At 35.5% G+C, this 27,053-nt stretch overlaps 1 protein-coding gene across 1 annotated transcript in view; it reads left to right on the forward strand.

Moving 5' to 3' along the window:
- Positions 1-27,053, forward strand: part of TBC1D32 (TBC1 domain family member 32) — an 83,605-nt gene that overhangs the window by 15,810 nt on the left and 40,742 nt on the right. Inside the window, exons 12-23 of the mRNA XM_040598760.1 lie at positions 195-294; positions 564-701; positions 1,921-2,013; positions 2,263-2,405; positions 4,871-4,998; positions 6,147-6,348; positions 9,266-9,348; positions 11,784-11,922; positions 12,603-12,690; positions 14,192-14,310; positions 14,954-15,070; positions 18,460-18,548. Coding sequence (XP_040454694.1) covers positions 195-294; positions 564-701; positions 1,921-2,013; positions 2,263-2,405; positions 4,871-4,998; positions 6,147-6,348; positions 9,266-9,348; positions 11,784-11,922; positions 12,603-12,690; positions 14,192-14,310; positions 14,954-15,070; positions 18,460-18,548 — 1,439 coding nt within the window. The remainder of the gene's footprint in view (positions 1-194; positions 295-563; positions 702-1,920; positions 2,014-2,262; positions 2,406-4,870; positions 4,999-6,146; positions 6,349-9,265; positions 9,349-11,783; positions 11,923-12,602; positions 12,691-14,191; positions 14,311-14,953; positions 15,071-18,459; positions 18,549-27,053) is intronic.

Below are 27,053 nucleotides of genomic sequence, written 5' to 3' on the forward strand. Positions count from 1 at the left end.
GTGATGTATTTTAATAGCTCTGTAAAATTTTGCCTCCTGTTGGGTAACCCATCCAAAGCAATGAAACATGAGGTAATTGCAGTGAAGTGGATATTCAGGTTCTTGTGTTAAAGGACAGTACTTGGATTCAAGAGAGGATGACTTTATTGTAAAATGCCAGGTATTTTATTATTTTCTGTTTTTTTTTCCCCCAGATTAGTGCAGCTGTTCAGCAATGTGTTGATTATTTTCAATTTTGCAAGGCATCAGTTAATAAAAATTCGGGAGTCGATGACTTCTCGCAGCAGCATCGTAGTGAGTATATTTGCATGTCTTGGATTATGTACCCATACATCCACATTCTGTAGGTCTTTGCATGCTACCTCAAGAGGAAGACATTCTATCTGTTCTTTTTCTTCCCAAAATATTGTGTCTGTCTTCTGAGAGAACACTGATTGCAGTCGTTAGTTACTTGGTCTGTCTGTCTTTATATCTAAAATGATACACGTATGTTGCAGGTAGTAGCTAGGTACTGTAAAGTAAACTGAAAGTCAAATTGTATTTTTTTGGTTTTATTGTTAAAGGTGATAAGCAGAACTTTTCTTACACTGGACCAGAATTGCAGTACGTCTATTTTGTTCATTCACTGTGCCTTTTAGGAAGATTGTTGATCTATAAGCAAGGCCGAAATCTCTTTCCATTACAGCTGAATAATAAAAAAGGTAAGGGGAGGGCTGAGGAAAATGGAACCTGTTGAGAAACTCTTTATCCATACTTAATATATGTCTCCACTGCGATGTTGTGGACATTGCTGAACAGAATATAATTTTGTGCCTGGAAACCTTTCTTAAAAGATAGTATAGGCAATTCTGAGCATCAACATAGTTTTTTAATCTTTGATGGATGTGGTTGAATAGATCATTTTTGTCTTTATGTTTAATACATGAATTTCATGTTGAAGGATAGTTGGGTCAGTGTGTAAGTAATTCAGTCTTTCTAGGTATGAGTAATATCTTCTGTCAAACGTATTGATATAATTGGTTGGAAGAAAGACATGTCCAGGGACCAAAACTGTTATTCAGGTGTGAAACAAAATCAGTATTGCAAGCTAATTGCAAATTGAAAACAATTGCTCTGAGCTTAGCCTATTCATGTAATCAAGGTACAAACAATGCTAGAGGAAAAAGTTGGTACATGTGAACAGAAATGTTGGTAAGGACAAAAGATGTGGAATGGAAAAGCCCTTTGATATCCAGGGAGATGTGCATATGGTGATACACTGTGCAGAGTTGGCAAATGCAAGTATGTGAGAGAAATTTTAGTGTTCTGTTACATTAATATCTCTATGAATTCAGTGTAGAATTGAAAACATTACTGGCCACTAATTCTGAGACTTGTCTTTTGAAGGTATTTTGTCCCTCTAGTTTCAGAATCAAGACTTAATAGATCCACTGTAGAGCAGTTTTGAGGAAGAAACATCTACTAATGGAGTGCTTTTCTCAATTATGGATTATCTGTGTAACACCATTCAAGCAGTGGTCCGTTGGTGATGGTTGTTTTTTTCTCTCCCTTAGAAAAGTAACAGTCTCACCATCTGTCTTCGTAATAGTGTCCTTGGCTTCACAGATAGCAACTTTTCCCTTACAAATTGTCTGATTTATTAACATAATTACATTCAACTTGGAGCAATAGCTTCCAATCTGCATTTAGCTATAAGTTTGTTGTTGGGAGCAAGGTCAAGGCTTACTAGTTGATCATGAAATACCTCGGTAGAGTCCCATGGATGCACATGTCCTTTATTTTATCGGGTGCACACATGTTGTTTTTCTCAGTAAAGCAAAGTACTGTTTAGATATGTTTGCAAGATCCATTTCATTTGTAAAATGAAAGTTGCACATTAATTTGCAGAGTACTTTCCTCTTTTTATTTTTTTTTTAATAGATCGTGTATCCATAACCGATCTGTTGGTATTGTTTACTCAGCTTATTTATTACTCCCCAAGTTACCCAAAGACAGCTTTGGCAGCACATACAGGTAAATGTTTGTGTTTAATAGATGCTAATACATATCATTGTTATGAGGCATGTGGTAACTTCTTTTGCAGTTTTTGATTTGGGTCTGTTATTTGTGCAGCTTTTTTTCCTCCCTTCCTTACCTTTCCTTCTTCCCTGTAATTGTGTTAAATCAATGCTTAGCAAAATTATAATTCAGAAACATCTAATAAAACATAAAGATATGTTTGTTTAAGTTAAAATGCTAATAAATACTTCTTGTGTTCACCAGATAATTATTCTCCAGCAAGTCTTGTTATGGAGATTCTGCAAGCTTTTTGTGATCAAACAGGATGTGCTGCTGAATGTTTATATACCAATGCAGTGATAGATGCCCTACTTCGTCCTGTTCAAAGTTTACTGAGTGGCACACAGGTTTGTAGTAATCTTCCAAATAATTCTGAAATCTATAGAATGTTATCATTTTTCTGTGTTTTCTATGTAGATTTATTTAGACAAATAGCAACTTCTGTAGTATGTTCTACATTAGCTGTCATAGTATGCCTTAAGTACTGTAGGTTATGATTGATTGACAGACTTGGTTTTCTTGAAATCTTGTGAATGGTAGCAAAAATCACTTGAGAGAAGCACATAGCTTTTTTTTTTTTTCTTTCTGATGTCTTTTGGATATTTCTTGGACGTTTATTTGCTCTACCTGCTATTTAAAAGGCAACCTACTTTTATTCCTTTTTAAATTTTTAAATTTTTAAATTCAACTGGCAATGTGAAGTTAAGTGTTCTCAATAGTTAGTATAGGTAAAATAGGTAATTCTTTGTGAAAAATTATTATTTTCTCAATTGGTAAAAGGAAGAGTGTGAGTTTTCTTTTGGTTTTCTTTTTTTTTTTTAAACATTTCTATCAAAATGGTAAAAATCTTGGGAAACGTTAATGAGGTTGTTAAAAGTCTAGTTATAATTTCAGCCTGTGTTATTTTGTTTTGACCGAGATGATTTAATTGATCTAGGTGACTGTAAGTCTCAAGACAGAGAGGCTGTGAGTCTGAAATGCCCATGGAGGAGCCTGAGCTGTCTTACATAAAGAGATTTTGAGAGTATTTAATGGCTGAGAAATTCCAAATTTAATTCCCGAGACTCATGCTTGCAAAGATGTCTGGGTCCCTAACTTAAATACCTCATCTAGGTTCTTAAAACTGAATTTAGTCAATATCCTTCTGATTATTTTTTCAGTGCAATTTGTTTATTCTTCAGAAAAGACTCTATTCATTCCTGAAAATATGTTTACCTATACAAAAATGGTATTCAAAGATATAAAAAATCAGTTTCAAAGTAAATATTTTAAAGTATTTATTTCTGTAAAGCTTAAAACAATAGTCTGCATAAACTTGATCATATCAATAATTTAGCTCTTCTGTGGGTGTCTGTACTGAATACAGTAGCATTACTTAGACATTTTATTACAAGGCTATCTATGGATGCTTTTGCAAGATTAACACTTTAAATTGTCTTGTTTTTACTATACGTTGCAAAAATTCAGTGCCAAGTTTTTCAAGTACAAAAAATGACCGAACCTGCATATGCTTTGAACACTGATAGTCAAATTTAAAAGCAGTACTAAGGCAATACTTCATTGATTTTCTGTGTAATCCCCCAGGCAGTCTCTGTGGTCATGTGGTATTCTAAAGCATATACAGCTGTCTCTCTTTATTATAAATTAGTAGTTAAAAAGAAATCACCTCAACTTTTAACAGTTTTTCCCTTTCTTCTTTTTGTTTCTGCTGTGCTCAGCTGTCTCTTGTATGTGGCTGAACTCTTACCAAATTGTTAGCCCTCCTGTGACTTAGTAACTGTCTATTTAAAAAAATACCATGTTCAGAAATATATAATGCATGGTAGCTGTAGTGGGTTCCTTATGTTTTGTGAATCTGGAATTTGTTGTATTTGTTCTAACAAAGGTGCAAACTTTTTGTATTGCACAAAATGGAGGGGATGTAGACTGTTGGGTAAACTGGTTACTATCACTGGACCTTGTCTGCTCACCTTGGTTGGGTATGGTGGGACTGCCTGCCCATCCGATGGCAAGCCATTGCCTCTGCCCACCTTGTTATCATGCTCAGCTCCTGGCTTCTCATCCCTTGCAGTCCATCCTGCCCTTGCTGCTTCCTCACAGGTTCTTTATGAAGCACCCATGTTCTGCTTGTCTACCATTGGAATATTGACTTCACTTATTAATAAGAAATGGCCAATTTAACAGTAATTTGGCATTCATTAGTCATGATACCATACTGAACAGTCTGAATCGCTGAATTAGATGTTCAACTCTGCTTGATTACAGCCTAGTTGTGGCTATACAGTGCTCTGATGTAAATAAGAAATTGGTAGAGGACTTTTGCTTTGCTCCAGTGGGGAAGACTTTCCTCATGATTCCAAAGCAAATGGCTGTTTGGGTCTACTGCAACCTAGAAGTGAGGTGGATACAGAAAATCTTGGGAACTGGAATTGCATTTCTAGGCAAAGTTGCCAATGCACATGCAGCAACGAGGGACTTAGCAAATTTTGCACCTTGATTTGGGCATTGTTCTTATACCTCTAGCTGGCATTCATGGTGGAAAAAGAGAAAAAGGAGTTTAGAAAAGTCTGTTCTCTACTTCTGTGCAGTAATTGGATTCTACCATATCATTAAAAATGACAGTTATTGTCGTTTGTGATGAAGATGTCTGTGTGATGGTGTTTGAACGTAGGCTGTTTACTTACTTTGTTTAAGCCATTAAGCAATCATTGGAAAGGAGACCTTCAGGTTCTGCATACATAAGCCAGACATCAATAAACAGCTTTCACGAAATCCTTGAATTTAAACCTTTTTATTTTTCTCTTCCAAATAGATGTATATAAATTGTCTTGAAACCACTTTAATTGATGTAGCTGATATTTTGGCAAGGATTGCTGCTGTAGAAGATGGTCTTTCTCTTCTTCTTTATGGAGAAAATGAAAAAACTGCCAAAGAAGATAGGTAAGAGTGCATTAACAAATGGCATTAGTGAGTACTTTAATGAGTTACATTAGTCTTATGAGACTAATTTTCTTGTTTTTCATTTATCTATAATGTCATATGTTTTGTTTATGTTTGGAGTACAACATCTGATTATCAAGCAAACTAGTAAGTGTTTCAGAGAATGTATTAGAGAGGTGTATACCAGGTGAAATGACATTTCAAAGAAATAATTTTATTAAGGAAGATTTCTGTTCTTTTACTTATTCATGCGAGAGCTTTCCTTTCTCTGAATGTGGTTCCATTGTATTTATCGTGCTACTGTTCAGGCCAAAGGCCTCTCTTCTCTGTTTTTTGTTTGGTTTATTAGTGGGTTTTTTTGGGTTTTTTTTAGACTAAATATTACAAATCAACTTAATTTATTGAAATAATAGATTTAATGTACCATTCACTTTTCAATACATCTAGTAGAGACAGATCTTGTATCAGTAGCTGGCATTTGTAACACTGTACCTAACTTAGGATCTCTGTGATCCTGTGGGTAGTATATTGTTAGGTGATGCTAAAACTTGAAACAGGGCAGTAAAATTGAAGCTAGCCTTTAAAAATATCTAAGCTGCAGGTCGTGAAAATGTTTGGAATATGTGTCTTCTAAGTGGAGGATTCTCAGAAGCTGCGTATGTTTTTAAGGGGGGTTGGAAGTAAAAGATAGTATTTTGGAGGGAGTTGTGCTGTGCATTGCAAACCTAGAAGACTTTAGAAGGAGATCTCAGGTAGGAAAAAGGAAGAACAAGGACAAATTTTGCCTTAACATATCCTTAACACTGGTCAAGCAGAAACCAAAATGATTTTCTTGTTATACTTCCCAGCTGGACTCCTAGAAAACAGTCTGTGTAGTTCATGGCTATGTGGGCTGGATGGAAGACAATAGATGCATTTTTGCTTTATGTAGACCTGTAGGCAAAATAAAATCACTTGCTGTGTATTTCTTTTCTTCTGACAGATGTTAACAAATTGTTACATAATTGGCCCCTGCCATAGTGGGTCATTGTTTCTTTCCATAATTTCTTTTCCTCTAGAAAAATGTAAATAAGTTTAGTCATAGGATTTGTTTTGAGGCTTATTTATGACAAAACCCCAACATTTTAAAAGTGTTCTTTTATTTCTAGTCCTACAGCTGTTCATGTAATTGTTCCATTTACAAAGAAGCTTCTCCATGATGATATTTCTCTTTTATCTGGAGCCGAGCTTTTGCCAGCTGTTAAAGGAGCTTTCATTTTCGTGTGTCGTCAGATGTATAGAACTTGTGAAGGTCTGCAGATATTACTTCCTTATGGCTTGCATGAGTCTATAGCAGAGGCCTGGAAAAAGGTAAATCGTGTTTTGGATTAGGGAGACTGAGAAAAAAATCTAACTGTAAGAGATTCAGCTTATGTAATAGTTGGTCTTTGCTTCAAGTTGCTTATGTTATATATAAGTAGTGAGATAATGCTTGGAATTGTTAGAATGAAGCTCTACTTTTCAAGTTTTCCTTCTCTATGTCAACCCAGCAGAAGCTTAGTTTGAGACTTCTGTGCCTTAAGATTAAACCAGGAGTTCTCAAGATGCATCAATGAGATTTATCATTCATTGCCCTTGATGCTAGGTGTCACTTGATGTCATGATAGCCAGTGTCCACCACAGATCTTCTCTTCACTCTTGGTTTGGGATATTTTGAAAGGATAAACTCCTAAGCTATGGTCTCAGTAATTTTTAGGTTAAACTAATTTATTTTGATGGGAGATAGGGAGGAAAAAAGGAGATTCCAAATACTTGACTTAAATAGTTAGATGCCACTGAAATATTCTCAAGAGACCATAATGAGAAGTGCCAGGCAGGGGTGGTTGTCTTACCTATGTACTTGGATATTGTATGAAATGTAGGATGTGTACTTCAGCTCTGCTTGAAAGAGCTTGGGTCCAATAGTTCTGTCTATTCTATTTTCTGTTATAAATTTACTGAACAAAGTATATGGATCACTGCTTTATTCATTAAACTTTTCTATTTTCATTTTTCCCCTAATCATATGCAGTGTGAAAATTCTTATCTATTATAAAAAATTAGTTAAGATGGAAAAATGACAATAGATGCTGCAAGACCATTTTTCAAAAAGTTTACACTGGAGTAAAAGTCAAACATTTGAACCATTAAAATAACATTGGCAGCATTTAGGTCAGGGTAGCATGCAAAGCTTCAGCTTTGGCTTCCAGCTAAACTGAATGCGTATTTGAACTATAGTTATTGGAACTCCTAATGGAAAACCAAAATTTACCTGTGTTGTTTCACTTTATACTGAAAAATGGAACGTTCTCATTTTTTTTCCTTCTCCAGTGATTGTAAAATATTTTCTTAGAAAAGGAGCAGACCAAGATGGAAGAAAAAAGTGGCTAAAAGATTTTTTTTTTCTTTTTTTTGAGTCAAGGAAGTGGGAAAGAGATTGCATGCAAGGGAAAGAGAATGGAACAGCTATTCTTCCTGTCAAATGGTGTATGCTTTTATTATGATTAGAAATTTCAAAAACAGTCACAATGTAAACTGAGGCAGAAAATATCAGAAGGATAGAACATGAGAGACTTAAATCAGCAGCTAGTGGATATTTCTCTCTGCTTTCATATATGAATATGGTCATGAAATAATACATTTTGACTGAAAATAAAATATATTATTACTTATCCTAATGATGTCACACTAAAATCTCATCAAAGAATGTTGCTTTTGAAACTTACATTTTTCTTTGCATTGAGAATTTTAGGATTTTATTGAATTAAGGAGTTTAGTTCACTTGAATCATGCTGTGATTTACATAAGTGTCTGTATTTCTGTGCATTTTTGTTGCGTAACTGGGCAGTCTTGAGCTAACCTGTTATTCTAATATTTATCACAAGCAGACTGTTGTGTGCTTTGAAGGGACATATCCAGTTATTTGCTCTAAAGCACCACAGCATTTACACATGCGCAAGAGAATTCTTTGCACATTAAAATCCTTTACTATGGTATGGTACATCATTTAGACAAATTGTTTTCATGCATACAGGATAAGTAGGATGAATGTGTTGAATTTAAAAAAAATAATGAAACATTTAACTGACAAAATGCCATTTCTTCACATTGCTTTGGAGGTCAAATTGAGACTGAAGTGGAATCTATCTATTCAGGACTTCAGGAATCAATGAGTTAGTACAGGAAAAACACATTTTCAACTCTACTGTCTTGATTAGTTTTTAAATTATTTCCTGTCACTGTTCAATTTTAAGACATCGACAGTTTATAAAATATTCTGCCATTTATAGTGTAGCAAAAAATGGTGGAATTCAGACTCTCCAAGCAGTAGTGACAATTTTTTAATGGATAGACTGGTAATTTGTTTACTCCTTTTTTGCATGTCTCCTGGAGTTTTAAGGCTGATGAAGAAACAAATTTTTTTCTTGACAGATTCTGCTGGAATTCTGGGACAAAATTTACACAAATGATAATAAAAGGGGAACTTAACAGATCCATGGCAACTGACTAGTTTGATAGAGGAATCTTTTATGGATTTATTAGGTTGTGTTTCTAAGAGCATAAATTAATGACTGCTCACTTTCACTTGAATGATGCAATTTGCTTTTTATCCCTAGAAACATAAAACAGCTTAAATCATTCATCTGCAATATACAGTGCTTTTCATACCAATTATTTTAAAATGTCTGATTTAAAATTTAAATTAGAAACTCATCAAATATATGTAAGTATGTATATATATTTATCTATGCCTGTAGCTCCAATTGTATGCATACCAATTTAGATAAATTTATATAATTTGTAAATAAATACAATAAAATTTGCAATATTACATAATACATTTTGTATTGAGTTGTTGACTCCAGAGGCTGTTATTTCCGTTACCTGTGACAGAAGTGGAGTAAAGAGTTGCCTTCTTATTTTTTAACATTTATTTATTTTAATGATGATTTTTGCTTTGACAGTCTCCAGTTAAAAAGTATAAAGAAAAGAATTTTTTGTTTTAAGAATTCTAATCATTTTTTTAAAAATGTACTAACTTTAAAATGGTTTATACCCAAGGAAGAAATAAAAAATAAGCTTTTCTGGAATAAAAGATGTAGTGGAATAATTTATTCTGTACCAAAGTCTAGACTACAGCCTGATCATCATGGTTTTTTTGATATATAACAAGAGAACAAGCAAGATCTGGAGTTTAAAAACGGTGTAAATAAACAGTAAGGAGGTATTTATTTATTTTTTATTTCAGATGAGTTTACTTTCAGAAAGAGTACCTACTCCTGTAACTGGTGCAGACTTGACTTCATCGATAAGTCTAGAGTCAAAAAACGTGTAAGTTGATGCTTAATTTATGCACATGCATAAGTATGAAGACATACTGCTAGTTTATTGACAACTGAGGCATCTTATAACCCTGTGTCTTTTTTCCAAAAGCATAGTGGTAGGTAGAGGGAATGATATTGTCCCAGTGTAGGTGTTTGTAGAGTTACAAAATTGTTCTTGAACTCTTAGAACTTCTGTGGCTTACAGACTTGTGTCTAATTATGTGAAACTTGATCTATAGTTGACTCTGTCTACAGAAATTAGTTTGAGAAAGATGTGAATTAGAAAGCATAAAACAAAATAGCTGTTAGAGTTTATCTTATGGCTTTGACATAGTGCTAATTTAAGATGTTCAGCTGGATGGTATCTAAACCTTCAAAATATGCAGGAAGATTGGCAGCATTCTGGCTGAAAGTCTGATACATATTAAATGAAAGGCATCCTTCCTTTTATACTAAAACTTAATGTCCCTTTATAGAAGTTTGTATGCATTAAGATGGGGAATATACAGATACTTGTGAGCCTGAAAATTCGGGGTGATGTATGTGTTAGTGCAGAACCTAGTTAATTAAGTAGATTTCATGTAAAATTTGCGGAGATAACTCAACAGTTATTACTCCAGTCTGTGGTGGTGGTGGCATGTGAACTGGTTATATGAATTCCAGTCTAGTGGCAAAAAGAAATCTAGGGATGCCGAGCTCTGACTGAGGTGGCTGCTACTAATAACTACCATTGACATAGATTTGTGGGTTCATAGAATGGTTTGGGCTGGAAGGGCTTAAAGATCATCTAGTTCCAACCCCCCTTCCATGGGCAGGGACACTTTCCACCAGACCAGGTTGCTCGAAGCCCCATCCAGCCTGACCTGGAACACTCCAGGGATGGGGCACCCAAAAGTTCTCTGGGCAACCAGTTCTAGTATCTCGCCGCCCTCACAGTAAAGAATTTAATCCTAATACCTAATCTAAATCTTCCCTCTTTCAGTTTAAAGCCATTCCCCCTTGTCCCTTTTAAAAACTCCCCCTCCAGCTTTCTTGTAGGATATTTTAAGTACTGGAAGGCTGCTATAAGGTCTCCCCAGAGCTTTCTCTTCTCCAGGATGAACAACCCCAACTCTGTCAGCCTGTCTTCACAGGAGAGGTGCTGCAGCCCTCTGATCATCTCTATGGTCCTCCTCTGGACTCACTTCAACAGGTCCATGTCCTCTTTTATATTAGGGGTGCCAGAGCTGAATGCAGCGCTCCAGGTGGTGTCTCATGAGAGCAGAGTAGAAGGGGAGAATCACCTCCCTCAACCTGCTGGTCATCATTCTTTTGATGCAGCCCAGGATACAGTTGGCTTTCTGGGCTGTAGGCGCACATTGCTGGGCCATGATGAGCTTCTCACCTACCAACACCCCCAAGTCTTTCTTCTCAGGGCTGCTCTCAACCCATTTTATGCCCAGCCTGTGCTTGTGCTTGGGATTGCACAAGTTCCTTGCACTTGGCCTTGTTGAACCTGTTGAGGTTCACATAAACTGCAGTTTCCTCCTGGCATCTAGATTGTTCGCTAACTCTGGAACAAGACATGCTGATATATTTCTGGGTGAATTTTTTTGCTTCTGAACATGACTTGGCAGGGATTCTGCAGAAGTGATTAAAATTTTGGGTAGTGGTTGACTGCTATGAGAAAAGCTGTATGCTGCTTGCTGGTGATACGAGTAAAAAATGGGAAATGAGAGCTAGAGATGAGAATCCAGTAAGCAAATGCTTTTGGAGAAGCAGAACCACGAGTCTCGTGATACCTGCAGGGATGGTACCCATTCAAAGGTAGTGTAATTGCTTCCTTTTTCTTTTTTGGGCATAGAATATTTTGCAGGGCTGGAGGGTATCATCATACTTCATACTTGCAATTGCTGTTCTTGCCATGTCTGTAGAAAATATTTTCCATTTACTGTAGTTAGTATGTGAAGCTATTGTGTATATATTGCACCTTATTTTCTTATCTCTGTACTAATTTCTGGCAGGAGCCTTTATCTCCTTAAACATGAGTTTTTATTAGTTCCTTATAGTGTTTTTACATTGGTGGGAAAGTCTGTGTCTGCTTTGCCACTTTGCAGTTGCCCTGTTAATACCTTAAGAATTGGCTGGTGTTAGTAAGTCATAAGTACGTTTGAGGTTGGCATAGTCTTTTGGGTTCCCTGTTACATTGTCTTTCTGTTCTGTGTTCCTACCTAACCTTAGTTTTGCCAGGATGAGTGTGAATATTTGTACAAAATAGAGTCTAATACATATTACAACTTTCCCAAACACTTTTTTTAAACTATCATAGTGTAAACATTTAGAATAAGCACAGAGTCTAGTGAATGAAGTGGTGTTGGTTTTCAAAGTTAGAAAGTTTAGTTTTTCTTTTTTCACATGCTTTTTTACATAACTTTTTAAATTATTTTATTGCTACTCTTGCAGTTTGCTATGGGAAGAGACTTTGTTAGATGCCTTGCTGAATTTTTCTGCCACACCCAAAGGACTGTTTCTGCTTCATAGTACAGGTGCCATAAATGACTGTGTGAACTTTATATTCAGCAGTTTATCAAAAAAACTTCAGGTGAGCATTACAGAGTCTGTACAGTTTTTCTTTCTTTTAATGATTATAAGAAAATAAAGAAGAAAGAAAATAAGTCCAGAAACAGTTTTGTGACTTAATTTTTGCAAAAATTAATTTAAAATATATCTTATCTTTGAGATTGGTGCTACACTGATTTAAGTTTGTTGGATGTTGCTTATCTTCAGAATGTCAAGCATATATTTAGTTTTTCTGACTTTTTACTGTAAAGTTTGAAATGCTAGGAAAAATATTTTTTCTTGTTTTCACCTAAGTGCAAATTTTTCTATACTATGTTGGTAGGTAGTGTTGAAATCTAGATATGCTAGACACTCAAAATGTAATAAAAAATTGGATAATATGCATTTTGGGAGAAAAAACATGATGTTGTAGTCATCCTACTGAATGTGTGCAAAAAACATAATACATTTTTATTCTTTCCTGATGTATCATGTCTCAACCATAGTATTTTGCATTTAAATTTTGATAAGATACTCAATAAAGATGTTTGGTTTGGAATCTGACCCTGCTAAGTCTGTAGAGGATGAACTGTTCAAATCTTAACCATACATTGGATTAAATTCTGTAAATAAGTGTAGGAAAGATCAATATTTAAGAGATCATTTGAGGGTTTTATGCCCTCTGAATATTTAACACTGTGCTTTTATATTTGTTACTAACAGACTAATGAATATGAAGAGTTTGATAATAGAGTGATTGTTACACAAATGGCAACAACACCAACAGGTGCAGTAGCTCTACAGAATTCAGGTAAATTGAAGAATGATGCTATTATGAATAGTTACATTTATATTCTGGAAAGGATCAGTGGAGTGGAATAATCACACAGAATTAGCAAAGACTGCTTAAATGTCTGTTGATTTTTTTCTTGGTAGAATTTTTTTCCCCCCAACTTTTAAGTCATTCACTTGATGCAGAGTTTAGGTGTTGTTGGGTTTTTTTTAAATTGAATTATGCAAATTTTTTACTTCATTGATTTATATTTCCAGAATTTTCCTGTATGTGCATGAAGACATTTATATCTGTTAAAAAAGAAGTTGCTAAAAATTTGCAAGTGATTTTTATTGACCTACAGATCAGAACTAATAACTGTTGATTGCTGTAAGTTGTATGTACTTTTCCATGGTTACTGACTGCTCAGAGAGTGAGAAACTGCAAAGGCCTGAATGTCGTTGGTGCTCCTATACAACAGTGAAATGGAACTGACATTGTCTGAATGGGCAATTCTTGTATGTCAACCCATATGACAAAGGTCCTTCAGATTCACTCTCAAATAACTCAACTGTTGTCATACCATGCAGTGGTCTAGGTAGTCGTTATGTTAAAACTAGAATCTTAGCAATAAAGTAAAGCTACTTCTTAAGTTGCTAAGGAAATCAATGAGGTACAAAAGTTGCAGATACTCTCTCCGAGTATCTAGAAGTGGCTGCTGTGAAATTAAAATGACTTGAATGAAAAACTGTCAGAAAGGCAGGCAAATTCTGCTGGTCAAGGAAACTGATTGTTAGTTGCTCATTATTTAGGCCTCTGGGATCTTTCAGAAAGCAGGGAGCAGATCTACTTGAGGAGTAACCCATCTCTTGGTTAAGGTTCTCAGCCAAGTTGTTTCTTATGTCCCTTGGTGTTAAAAACAAATGATAGGCCAAAAATAGTCAGCATTGATTTTCAAACCTGCGTAGAGGTTGTTTAATGTAGATGGAAGTTTGTAGCAGGTTTGTAACATACATTTGGAGGTTTCCGAGTTAGATGGCTGTCCTTCCTCCTCTACTTTAATTTAACATGTTAAATTCAGCTAATATTGCTTCTCCTAAAAAGATTTTTGCAGTCCTTAACTTTTCACTGTGGTATGTTTTCATTTATTAATGAGTTATAATAAATGTGTATTTTTAGAACCACAGAGCCAATACTAGCTAAGCCTTGACCTGTAGCAGTTAACTTGTTCGAGGAGGTCAGCAGCTCATTTACATGGACGATATATAAATATCATCCCACTCTAGTATAGCAGTCTTTGCAAACTCTTGCTGTATATTTTAGATTAGATATAAGCAGACCACTGGAGAAAGGCAATTTGACTATAAAGGACTGAGAATAGCAGAGTAACCCTCAGGCAGTGTGTCTTGTGAAATTATAGTTGACAATTTAGAGAATTTTGAAAATATGAGTTAGAATTGTGATGTAAAATGTTTTAAATATGAAAATATTTTTCTGATATTCTTGCCATTCTCATGATTAGAAGAAAAATTTGTTTTAGGCTTTATAAAGGCACTTGTAACTGAATTATGGGCTCTTTTGGAGTGTGGAAAAGATGATTTGAGGATAACTCAACCCAAATGTACTCCAGTTGACCCTATTGACCAAAGCTGTCAGAAGGTGAGAAATTACTTAATCTTCTGTACTGGCATAGCAAAAACAGTGCTGTATTTCAGGTAGGATGTTACCTACCTTTCTGTAAGCTTTTATTGCAACTATGCCTGTTTTTTTGCCATGTAGGGCAAAATTAATATAGTACACTAGTCAAACGATGACCGATTGAAAGGATTCTGGTGCTGCATGGCAGGTTGCAGTGCCAAGGATCCATTAAAATCAATACAAAATAATAAATAACAATCGTGGTCACAATGGAAAATCTTAAAATACTGGCCATCAGTTCATATGTCTGATTACTGTAGTAAGATCATGGAGATTGACATGTTGTAGAGTATGCAGTGTCTTTGTATTTTAGAATTATGTGCTAAAGAAAATATTGTAATTTTCAAAAATTTTTATACAATTTTATAGATAATATATATTTTGTAGACATTACTACCCTTTTAGATTATACAGACACCTGTCAGGGTTTGCAGTCTTATCCTGGGCAGATATACATATGTCAAGTTCAGCCTACAAAGAAGGATAAGAACAAACTTAAAGTAAATGGCATATAATTGTTTATGTTTACTTGGTTATACTTAACTGATCAACGTTCCCTCGTTCCCTTTTGCCCCCCGCCTTCCCCCACTTTTTTTTTCTCCAGTCTTTTCTGTCTCTGATAAACATGCTCACTTACCCTGCAGTTTTTGAGCTCCTGAGTGAACGAGATATACCAAATAAACCAAAGTATTCACTCCGCGAAGTACCTGCAGATATTGTTGTAAGTACACATTCATTCTGAAGGAAAAATAAATACATCTGTGAAAAACTTTTTCTGAGAAAATTTTACTGCAATAACAGAGTAAGCTTTTTCTTTTTCCTGAAGGATTTTGAATTTTTCTGCATTTTGTATTACATACAGCATGAGGGCAGTATATGCACATATCACTTCATGTTAACCTAAATTTTAATTTTGAAATCCTAAAGATAATATAAAATTTGATGCCTAATTTAAAGATCATCTTTCCTGGCTTGTGTTAGAACTGTGTTTTTCCATAGAAAAAAAAGTGGTATACATAAACACCTCTGTATGTGCATGCAGTTACATACAGGAAAATGCTGGAATATCTATACTTTAATTTCATATAATACTGCTTTATCCCACTATCTGTGGATTTAAGCAAAAATTTAAAAAAAAAACAAAACCAGAAAAAACAGTCAAGCTTTCTTAATAGCATACATGATTCACACACAAAAAATCACTATTTGTGAAGTTACTCATTTAGACATATTTCAATTCTAAGAAAATCAGTATCTCTATTTCTGTATTTAGTATTGGTTTGTGCTAGTTCATCCAACTGCAATCCATAAGGTTTTTTTCTCATCTACAAAGCACAGGCAAATTTCATCTGTGACCTTAGGTGGCAGTTAAAATGAGATTTTTTAATCTATTGAGTTATCTATTGAATTCCTGTTGTATTAAAGTTTTTATTTAGCGCAAACTCTGTATTGGTGATAGTTCAGTTGTTTAGACAGAGTATATCATAACAAAGTATGTTATGTTTGGAAGGGATATTTTGTAGTTCTTTTTTGTAATACTGTCTTGATGATTTCAGGAGGAAGTGGGGTGATAAATTCCATTTTTTCCAATTCACTCAAAGTTGGTATGTCCACTGATGGATAGTTCTGTTCAGTCAAGTTTTCTGAGGCACTGGGAGCAGGGGAGATAAATGTATATTGAAGGTGATACATATTTGAGAGCTTTCAGATTAGGGTAGATATTAAGTAATGATTTTTGTGACTTTTGAAAGCCTATGTTGTTTGGCTTTTGAGGCACTTCAGTGTTTTGATGGATTTCTCTAGGTTTCCAGAAATAGCAATACTGATACAGTTGTTCAAAGTTCCCTGAGCAGTTACAGATGTTTTGGATGGGATTTGTCTCTCTCTTAACTACTGTGCAACAGTGGGGGGTTGTAAGCCTAAGCGAGACATCCAAGATTATGTAGTTAGAAGAAGGGAATTGGTCAGTTCGTTTAATGTCAGTTTGACATATGATGACTAAGTTTGAGTAGCCAGAAAACGTCTGGGATTAAGCAGACATACGGATTGGTTATAACCTTGTTTTTGGGCAGTGACTGCAGAAAGCTAAAGGTAAAAGTTTTGGCCAAATGTAAGTATGGTTAGAAAGCAAAGTAAAAGCAATTTCACTGCAACTAGAAGACCTAATTGCTTTGTATGCTTTGTTTTTTCTACATTTCTGAATCATGTCACGTTGCCACAGGATCGGACTTGTAATATTTATGCTGAACTATATTTGATAGTGCACAAAACTTAATCATGTTTGTATGCCCTTTATTTCTTAATATGCAGGATTTGAACATTTTTTCCTCCTTAGTATTTTTGGCTAACTAGTTGCAACATTGACTGAACAGGTTATCAGTCAGACTTTTACTACTTTTAATGGTTGACTAGTCAGGTTTTTATTTTTTGCCCTTAGGAAATTTTTTTCTTAATACATGCAAGATTTTTTAAAATTCTGTTTAGATTATAAAAATATTTTAGAAAACGGAGCAGATAAATCAGGGTCTTTCTACCTGCCTCCACTCTTCGTTTGATTCTACAATACGCATATACAAGGGACTCTAGCTTGGAAAGTACCCTCCAGAACTGTAGCTTTGAATGACATGTTAAGGCAAATGTTTGGGAGGGTTTTTTTTCAGTGATTATGGAGACTCTTATATTTGGATAGTGTTTCTTAGCTATTCAAAGTAGATGACATCCTACCTGTAATATTTCACTCTGCTCACACAATGCATCTGAGCATTGCAGATGTATCTCCACATTTTTCTGATCAGACCTTGCTCATTATCTTCCTTCCTAATATCCCAAATCAGACTTGGTCTGCTTTCTCAATAGTCCTGTCTCTGTGCTTGCTCTTTCTACTCTTTTGCAGGCTCCAAGCTCTGATGTACAGGTGAGAGAAAGAGGCTGTTGTCAGAGAAATACCCTTTGGCATTTAACTCTGTATGTGCAAATATCTAAATGGCTTCAACCCCAAACAAATTAATTGCTTGCACTACCTATTTTATGAACAGTCTTGAGGTCTGAGTTGAATGTTTTTTTTGAGAATTTTTTTGTGAACATACTATGTGGAAAAAGTGCATTCTTCACAGCTGTCTCCCCTACCACCCACTAAAATCCAATAGGGAAAATATGTTTTCACTGTATTTTAAATAAGAATACCTTTTATGAAAACACTTTGACAAATTCTACTTTTTCTACTACTGGGAAGTGGTGTTTACTTTTCTCTGTTGAAGATCATAGCTTTGGCTGATTTTGTGAAAGTATGGATCTTAACTTTTCTCTCATATCACATTGAAATGACTTATTGATCTAACCAGTTGAATAATAACTCCCCCTACTGTCTCTAAAATTATACTTCTTAAATTTGGAGAAAATAAAAGTTTGGATTTAATCCAGACTAAATGAAGCCCATAAGGATTTTGTAGTTTGTTTCTTCTGACCATAGCACAGCAAGCAGTCTCTGAGATGATAACATCAGTGAATGTTTTTATGCATCTCTTAGTCTTCTAATGAAATTTTTTCTTCTGAAGCAGTTTGGGTACACAGTGAACCAGAGGGGAATATAACTAGGCTGGATTTCTGGAATAAGTTGAAGCAGCCGCAGGTCTATTACATGAGCTGCTGTAGGATGAAAGATGTAAGCCTCAACATCCAAGCCAAGCCTTGCTATGCTGAGAATAAATGGCCATGTTTTGAAGCACGTATACTAACTGTTGTTAGAAAGGGCATTATACAAAAAGATTTGCTGTTCTTTTCATTAAAATAGATGTCTACTTATTTCAAACACACAAAACAGTGTAACATTTTTGTGTGGTTTATTGCTAAAAAGAACTAGGATACTTGGTATGCCAGGATCATTTTGTACGTTTAGGTTTTTTTAACTGGATTTTTCCCCCCCCCTAACCTTCTGTATGTTTTTTTTTTGCCATTAACTTTTATGGTGGAAAGCACTTATCCTTACAGAAAAAATTTCAATGTGTCTTTTAATAATAGGTTTCATTTTGTAGTAAACATCCCTTTGAAACTATTATATGCATTAAAAATAAAATAATACATGAGATTTTTACATTTGTCTTCCTTTGGCAGGATATCCTTGACAGGCTTGTAATTTTGAATTCAGAAGCTAAAATTCATTCCTTATTCAATTATGAACAATCACATATCTTTGGTCTGAGGTAAGATGCTCAGTTTTTTATTCTCTGGTCACATTAACTAAATAGGATATAACATGCTTGGATGTGTTGCTTCTGATGAGATAACATTGTTTGGTTTTTATTATGCATGAAGGTGTAATTCCCCCCTTTTTTTAACATAAGATGATTAAATGAAAAATGACCTACACAATGAGAATAGCAGTGAAACTAATGTTATTACCTGTAAATGGATATATGGATAATACAATAAGCAGTAATAGAAATTGCATGTTGTTATTTTGTTCAGTTGATTGCAAGGAACATGTGACATATCCATTGTAGTGCATAAAACAAAAATCGTATCAAAATACTAAAATAAACAAAGTATTTTTTTAGCATGTTTATACCAGAGTTCATTTAGTCTCCCTGTACTTAAAATTACTTTTTAAAGTGTTGTTTTAAGTATCACCAATTTCAACAAAACTTATTTTGAGAATGAGAGTACCATTTGATCCCAAATATTTCTAGAACCTGAAGGAACACTTCATATATGCTCACACTATCAACCTCATGTTATGTAATATGAAGTGCTTTATAATATTTTTACATAGTAATTAGTTCCTGCATTTTTTTTCTGTTTTCCAAAGTTGGATATGTAAATCCTTGAATTCACATTTTTATTACTAACATATTTTGTGCAATTGAAATAAAAGATCTACTGGATTGTACTTTACAATAATATGGAAAACTTTGATAACCTTGCTTGAGAAAGATCTAGCTCAGTTGATTAAGTATTGCAACATTAGCTTCCTGCAGCTGTATTTTACTTTGATATCACAGTAAAATTATTTCATACTATGTATGAATAACCATAGCATACAGTATAATCTCCTGATAAGGGTAAACATGGCAGACTTCGGAGTTGGGAGATACATGATTTTGTTGTATAAATTAAAAGTTATAAATGCTGCTTTGGAGGAAATCACTGGTTAGCTAGGAATTAGCAGTCCTAAGATGAAATTTTAAAGATATTACTCTTCATGTAGGATTATACTGACTTCCTTAAAAAGCTTAACAAAATTCCCATTGACTTAATTCAGGATAAGGGAAAGTGAGATGTTTTACAGTTTAGAATAATAGTTTGCTTTTAGATTGTGTTCTATGTGTATAAAGTAAAAGAGCAGATTACTCCTACAACGGTATTAGGAATCTGTGTAAGGTACAGACAAAACTGAGTTACACAATATGATTGCATAAGCGGTTGACGTCCATGCTCTAAGACAGACTGGTACACAAATTCATGGATCGTATGTTGAAGTTCTGTTGAATGCTTACGTTTTTAACAAGGCCTATAACCTGTGGAGCAACAGAACTATACATAAGCCTGCATATGAGCAATGTAACAAGCTCATCTGTAATCATGTAAAAGAAGCTATATTGTTACACAGGTAAGATGAGCTTTAGAGTCCACTGTGGTACTGACATTTTCTGCTGGACACTGACAAAGTCTAAAAACAAGCAAAAATCCAGTCAAACTGCCAGATTTCAGGAAAGTAGTATTTTCATTGTACAAACTTACTCATAAAAGTGGTAGATATTGCCATAATTTAGTAGCAATCAAGTAAAGGAAAGTTTTTTTTAAAAACATTTAAATATGATTTCCAATAGAGGCTTCATGTTCTGCATGGACTTTTGGAATCTCAGTGATATCTAGGACCTCATAGGTACCTTCATTTTTAACAGATTCAGCCTTTTTTTTTTTTTTTTTTTTTTGATTGTTCAAAAGCCCTGTTTCCTTCCTCCTTGCCTTTCTTTTCCTTTCCTGTAAAATAAGGGAAGATACAATGTTAGGAATTTTAATATGGACCTGTGCATACCACAGATAATGTAATACTCGACTTACTGATTAAATGGCTTTTCAAAAGCATGTTGGGCTTGCTGTACAAATGTTTTTTGTAAATAATAGAGAATTGACACATGACCCTTTTAATATGACTAAGTCAACTCCCTGAACAAAGAGAATTTTTATTATTACATAGTTTTCAAAGTTCCCTATTAAAATGATACCAGAATTCTGGATGGCTGTGGAATTTATCATGCTTATTGTATTGTTTAATATTGTAAGATAGGCTATGTTACCTGAATATGCAGTGTACAGTTAATTTTAAATACATTTTGAAACCAAGTTCCATGAGCTTTTCTGTAAATGCTGCTGACTGCAAATATCTGTGTTCTTGCCTTGTGTGGTTGGTTTGCTCCTTGATGAAATTTAGCAGCAGTTAGATCAAATGCTCTCAGATGCTTAACAGGTCTGAAATTTTAGAAAGTTAGTTAGAAAGGGCAAAAGATCTACATTTTTCTTTGCCGCTATGTAGAAATAAAATATGTAAATGTTTGTGATAACGGTGACATTGAAAAACTGAATGGTTTTGTAACTGAATGTTTTTGGTGAAACGTTTGTCTAGAAATGTTTGTTTCTTCTAGGCTTAGTACCAATAGTACAGCCGTACCTGCATTCTTGTAATCGTTCACGGATCTACACAGCCATATACTTCGTTACTTGTACACGTGGCCCACCCAGAGCTGAGCGCTGAACTTCAGTTCTGTTCAATTTGCAGGTTATACTTGGAGGTCCTGTAACTCACTTTTATTGTTCAAATGAGTTACAAATTTACATACTTGAACCTTAAACAACTTCTGCAATTTAGAGCTGCAGTTTTCTTCATGTGAATACTGTGCTTCAGTGACTTAAAATTATTTTGGTTACTAGCTGTGTAACTACATATAAAACTTAAAATATATAGGTATTTCCACAGTCTGTTTAATCCAAAACACATAGGTGTATCTATTTATGTTTATAATGTAAATATTGAATTTTCTGGTGGGTGATTGTTTTCATTTTGAATAAGTATGAATTCTGGATTATTATTTTGAAGAGCTTTCCTTTCCAAGCTTGCCTGCTCTGAGAAGTGATGTGCTCGCAGTAGAAATTGAAGGGAGAATGTAGGGAAGCTAGATAGGGTTTTGCACAGCCAGTATCTGTCTATAAAGAATGCTCCCTAGAGTGCATTCATATAGATTGGGTCCTGTGTGATCAAGGTAAAATACTCAGTTCCACACACTCTATAGCCTAATGTGAGTATATATTTTTATCATTCTTAACCTTGAGGTATCTTGGCCTAGGATTCTTCAGTAGTTTCACAAACACTGATCTGGTATTTCTTTAATTGCAGCTATTGCACAATTCTAGGACAAGATTTATTCACTTGAAGATCCTTTTAAACTATTTTTTAAAAAATATTATTAATTATTAAAGGAAAACTCTAGGCAAGAAGTTGGAGATAAGCTCTTTGAGTCTCTGTAACTTACATTACAAAAGAAATTAAGTAAACAGCAGTAACATACTTTTTCTTGCAGATTGATGAATTATATGGTATCAAGGCAGCTCGTCTAGTATTTCAGTACAGTGAATACATCTATGAGTTGAGCTTTTACAGCCTGCAAGAAAATAGATGAGCAATATATATTTTCAAAGCCTCTGCCTAAAACATTATTCAGGCATTTACATGTTACATTCCCTGTGTTCAGAAACTGAGTTTTCTGTGAATATTAGTGGCACTGTGTTGTTAGGTCAATTAGTGTGGCAAAGTACCAGTTTTGTACTTTTGATAACCAAACTCCCATCCCTAAAAAGTATCAATACTCCAAAATTAATTAAAGAGACTTTGTCAGTGTTGGCACGCATAACAATTAGGAGAAACAGCATTACTGGGAAGAGTAGACTGTGGACAGTGGGAGGGGATCAGAGTTGTACTACAGGCATCTTTGCAAAAATTCCCCTCATTTAACAGAGTACTTTTGTAACATACACTGGTCCTGGAATTATTATTTTTTTTTAATCGCTCTCTGATAATATGGCACTTGTTCACTTAAATGCCTCATGCTAGTGGTCATCAAGCAACAAAGACAGTACTCTGTTCAAGAGTTTGGCTTTCTGCAGGAAAATGCCTGGATAACTCTGAGAGTAAATCCTTTTCCTTCAGATATGCAAATTGGGACTGTTTAATTTTAAAGACACAATGTGCTTGCTTAGCATTAGAGATATCTGAAGACAACCTATTCTGTAGAATCATATTTTGAACTGCAATGAAAAATAGATTTATTTTAGGCCTCTGTAAGGTAAGACTGAAAAGAAGTATTTGTTACAGTGCTTGTGTGAATCATCTAAATGCATTTATGTTTCTGTGGAATTATAGAAGATAGTAAATATTAATGAGTTACATGCTCATCAATATCAGCCCCAGGATTGTGTGGAGCTTTCTGCAGATAGAAGAAGAATATTGGCTAGTTATTTTCAGATTTGTATAATAAAAATTCTGACATTGTGTGGTGGCTTGACCTGGGCTGGGTGGCTTGACCTGGACTGGGTGCCCTGTGCCCACCAAGATGCTCTGTCACTCGCCTCTTCAGCAGAACAGGTGGGGAGAAAATAAGATGGAAAAAAAAATTGTGAGTCAAGATAAAGGCAGTTTAATGAGGCAAAAGCAGAAGTACTGTGTGCAGAAGTGAAGGAAAAGATGTTATTCTCTACTTCCCATCAGCAGGCAATATTCATCTACTTCCCGGGAGGCAGGGCTTCAGTACGCGTAGCAGTTGCTTCCAAAGACAAATGTCGTAAATCGACTGTCCCCCCCTTCCTCCTCCTTTCTCTTAGCTTGCATATCAGAGCAGACGTCATATAGTATAGAATATCCCACTGGTCACTTCGAGTCAGCTGTCCCGGATGTGTCCCCTCCCAAGATCTTGCCCACTCCCAGCCTCCTGGGATGGGGAAGGGTTTACAGACAGCTGTGATGCTGTGAGCTCTGCTCAGCGGGAGCCAAGACCCTGGTGTGTTATCACCACCTTTCCAGCTGCCAATAAAAAGTACAGCACTATGAGGGCTGCAGTGGGGCTCAGCCAGACCCAATACACATTGTGAAGTCACTTTTTTTGGGTCATATAAAATATCATGGTGAATATATTTTTTCTTATAATACTGGTCTTCTAGCTTGCTGAATGGTGCAGCAGATGATAAAAAAATGCATTGTATCTATTTCTGTTGGCCAACAAAACTATTAAGAGAAAGTTTTAGGAAAGAGAATTTCACTGGCTTACTGACATGAAAAGCAATTGGCGTTTTGAAATTTGCCTGAAAGCAGTATGTATTTGTCAAAATTTCATCTAGTACACTCCACTGAAATTCAAGTGAATTAATTAAATGCTACAGGAGCTGGGAGATGAACAAGCTTGTAATAGGCAAGAGGTAGCTTTGTGGGTTGAGGAAATACAGATAATAAACACCCTGCATTCTTTTCCGTTATGTTTTCATCTGCATTGTAAACACACCCTCTTATATATAATTGCATTTTAATAATGAGGTAGCTTCAGCACATGAAGTAATTTGTTCCCTTAATTGTACTTACATTATATGTATTGTTAATTAAGAGAATGTGTGATTTCTAATAATTGCAACACAATGGGAGGAGCATTAATTGCCTTGTTTTCTAAAGGTAGAAGATAGAAATGCCGAGCATTCATTTTCCTCAGGTCAACATGCTGTTTAGATTTATCCTCTCTTTTTCTTTATTAAAAAGCATTATGAATAGCAGCTTTTTGAAAATATTCTTATATAATTCTTTAAAGTCTCATTCATTATACATTGGAGCAAGACCTTTTATTTAAAAAATACTTTAAACAAATCCAGTTTCCCCTTTAGAAAACGTGGCACTTTTTTGCTAGTTTCATGTTTTCTTTCTACTTCACTTGCAGAGCCAGAAACAAGGCTGTATCTCTTGCTTTTCACACATCTTTATTCTAAGTATACTGGCATAACCCATGAACACTGTCTAATGTCACTGATGAATCTTGTTGATTGCTAACATTTGAGTGACTGGCTGGTACATTCACTCTTGCAACAGCATTTATGGTACTGTTGGCTCGATGTACTGAAGAAACCTTTCTCATGCCACATCCTGTGGCGTTCAGCATCCTTTTGTCTCTTCGTGAATGGAAGAAAGCCATGTTGATAGAGTTCCTCCTCTCAAAGGAAGGGAGGAGTATGGTGAGAGAGGGAGGAATTAAGCCTAACAGTATTTCCTTCTTCCTCTGACTCTGCCAGATTTGAATTATCTTATTTTGGAGGCATGAAAGGCTATATAGTCCTCCAATTATATTCTACCAAACTTTTTCCAATTAAATAAGGAGAATTGATTGAGTTAATAATAGAAATTGGGTTATTAATTGTGTTATCTTTTTAGTAAGTGATATACAGTTCTCTGGAAATTAATCTCTTCCTTCCAAGTGTGCATGCTGGATGTGTGTGAGGGAAAAGACTTCTGCAGTAGTGATCACTGGAGAGGGCACATGTCCTATGAATCTTTGACCCCTGTTTATCAATCCAAAGGTAAAAGAGGACAGAGTCTGTATCAATAGTGGTGGGGATTTGTAACAGGATTATGCTGGCATGCTTCCGCATTGTGTAGTTACAGAGTTAATTCAGTTTTTTGTTAACTCATATGTTAATAGAATTCTGCTAAGTTTATTAATGTAAGACGATTTATAATTAATAAAACAGGAATAGCAGATTTTGTGGTAGGATTATATCACTTATTTGTTGGTGGTTATTTTTCTTCACTTCACTAAGGGAAATTAAAACGCTTCACTTCCTGCAGTTTAAAATCTGTTTCACTTTTGAGTCTTCTAGGCTGGCAGGTGATGCTTATGAAAAGCATTTTTGTTTAGCTAGGGAAACTCTTGCCATTAGCAATCACATTACATGTGATTTGTAAGTACATTGGGTAGATAAAGTACTGTAGGTACTCTTCTGAAAATCTTTTCATGTGGAAAATACTATACAGAGTACATCAGTCCCCGAGTTTTCTTACTGGGAGAAACACCACTGCCCTGAGGCAGTGGCTTCCAGTGTCTCAGGCACTGGAGCTGTAACGCAGGGTATTGAAAAATATTCTGTATCCACAAGATCTCATATTTTTCAGAACCACTATGAGCATTGCCTTCAGTGGGACAATTAAAAGCGTTGACGCTTTAGAAGACCACATGCAAAGGCATGTTCTCTCTGCATATTACTTATGCGCTTTGTTCAGCCTGCAAAGGCAGCCTGCAAAGCTTTTGGTGGCTGAAGCTTCCAAGTGCCCTTTGTTCTGTAGTACTGACTGGGTAGCTTTTGGCTTCATGGTTGTTTTGGGTGTGGTTTTTTTTGCTAGCCATTTGCATTTGTCTACTGGTCAGGCATGCTTGATAGTAATTGCCACTTGCTGTTTGGATCAGTGCTCTCATTGGAACTCAGGTCATACTCAAAGCATAATAAAGAATAATTCAAATTGGTAGTGTAGGCTCTGACATTAAATGTTTTGAGTCTGTTCTCCATGATGATGATAACACTGGAATTATTTAATGAAAATTTTGCTCTGGGTTTCTCTCTTGGTATCCATATTCATTTAGCAAGAAGGATGTCCTGCTACTGCAAAGTGGTTCCACTTCTTGGATTTTTTCCACTTACATTTTTAGTATTGATTCCTGGGAGAAAAACAAAGACCTTACATTGTCCCATAGCTGAGCTCTTTACAGATGCCACACTGTATTGCACTGGCCTGTATCTATAGAAGGCAGTAACTGTCAGCCAAAAGAAAGCCTTTTACTAAAGACTAGTATAACCCTCCATTTTGGGGTCACATCACTGGAACACCTTATAGACAGCACAGACAAGCATTTCAGGTTTGGTTAGCCATTGCACACTGCCTGCACACGTATATTACGGAGATTGCAGTATAGTTTACTTTAGTTGTGGCAGTTTCTTTTTTCCCTATGGTGGATGGACTTCTGCTTCTAGCATGAAATTTTATCTTTTTTTGCTGGGAATGTGTACTGGTTGGGATGGTGTTGATTTTCTTCATACAAGCCCACATAGTGCTGTGTTTTGGATTTGTGACTAAACCAGTATTGATAACACACCGGTGCTTTGTCTGACACCGTGAGCACTGCTCAGCAGCAGGGCTCTGGTTTTTTCCTCACTCTGCAGCAAGTAGCCTCGGGGTGTGCAAGAGCTTGGGAATGAACTCAGCTGGGACAACTGACCTGAATTGACCAGAGTGATCTTCCATGCCACGTAACATCTAACATTGCACTCGGCAATAAAAACTGTGGAGGTGGGGGGTCTTTCAGGTGGCAGTTGCTCAGAGGCTGGCTGGGTGTTGGTCTGCTTGTGGGAGGTGGGGAGTGAGCAAGCTACTGGGTGGGTGCTCAGTTGATGGCTGATGCCAGCCCATCACAGACTATTACAGCTTTCACTGCCAGCTGAGCATTTGCAGGCATCCCTGAGGTAGAGTGTCAGATTGGCTTCGGAAAGAACATGTTATGAAAGTACGGAAGAATAGTCTATGGGAGTGTAGTGGGAACTGCAGAAGGCTAGACCTGGGTTTACCATCAGGAAAGTGTTGTTTGAAAGAGCCGTGATTTGAAGCTGGGAAAGAAAAAAAAAACAAAAAA

The sequence above is a fragment of the Falco naumanni genome, chromosome 6 (genome assembly GCF_017639655.2).
Source record: "Falco naumanni isolate bFalNau1 chromosome 6, bFalNau1.pat, whole genome shotgun sequence".
Lineage (NCBI taxonomy): Eukaryota > Metazoa > Chordata > Aves > Falconiformes > Falconidae > Falco > Falco naumanni.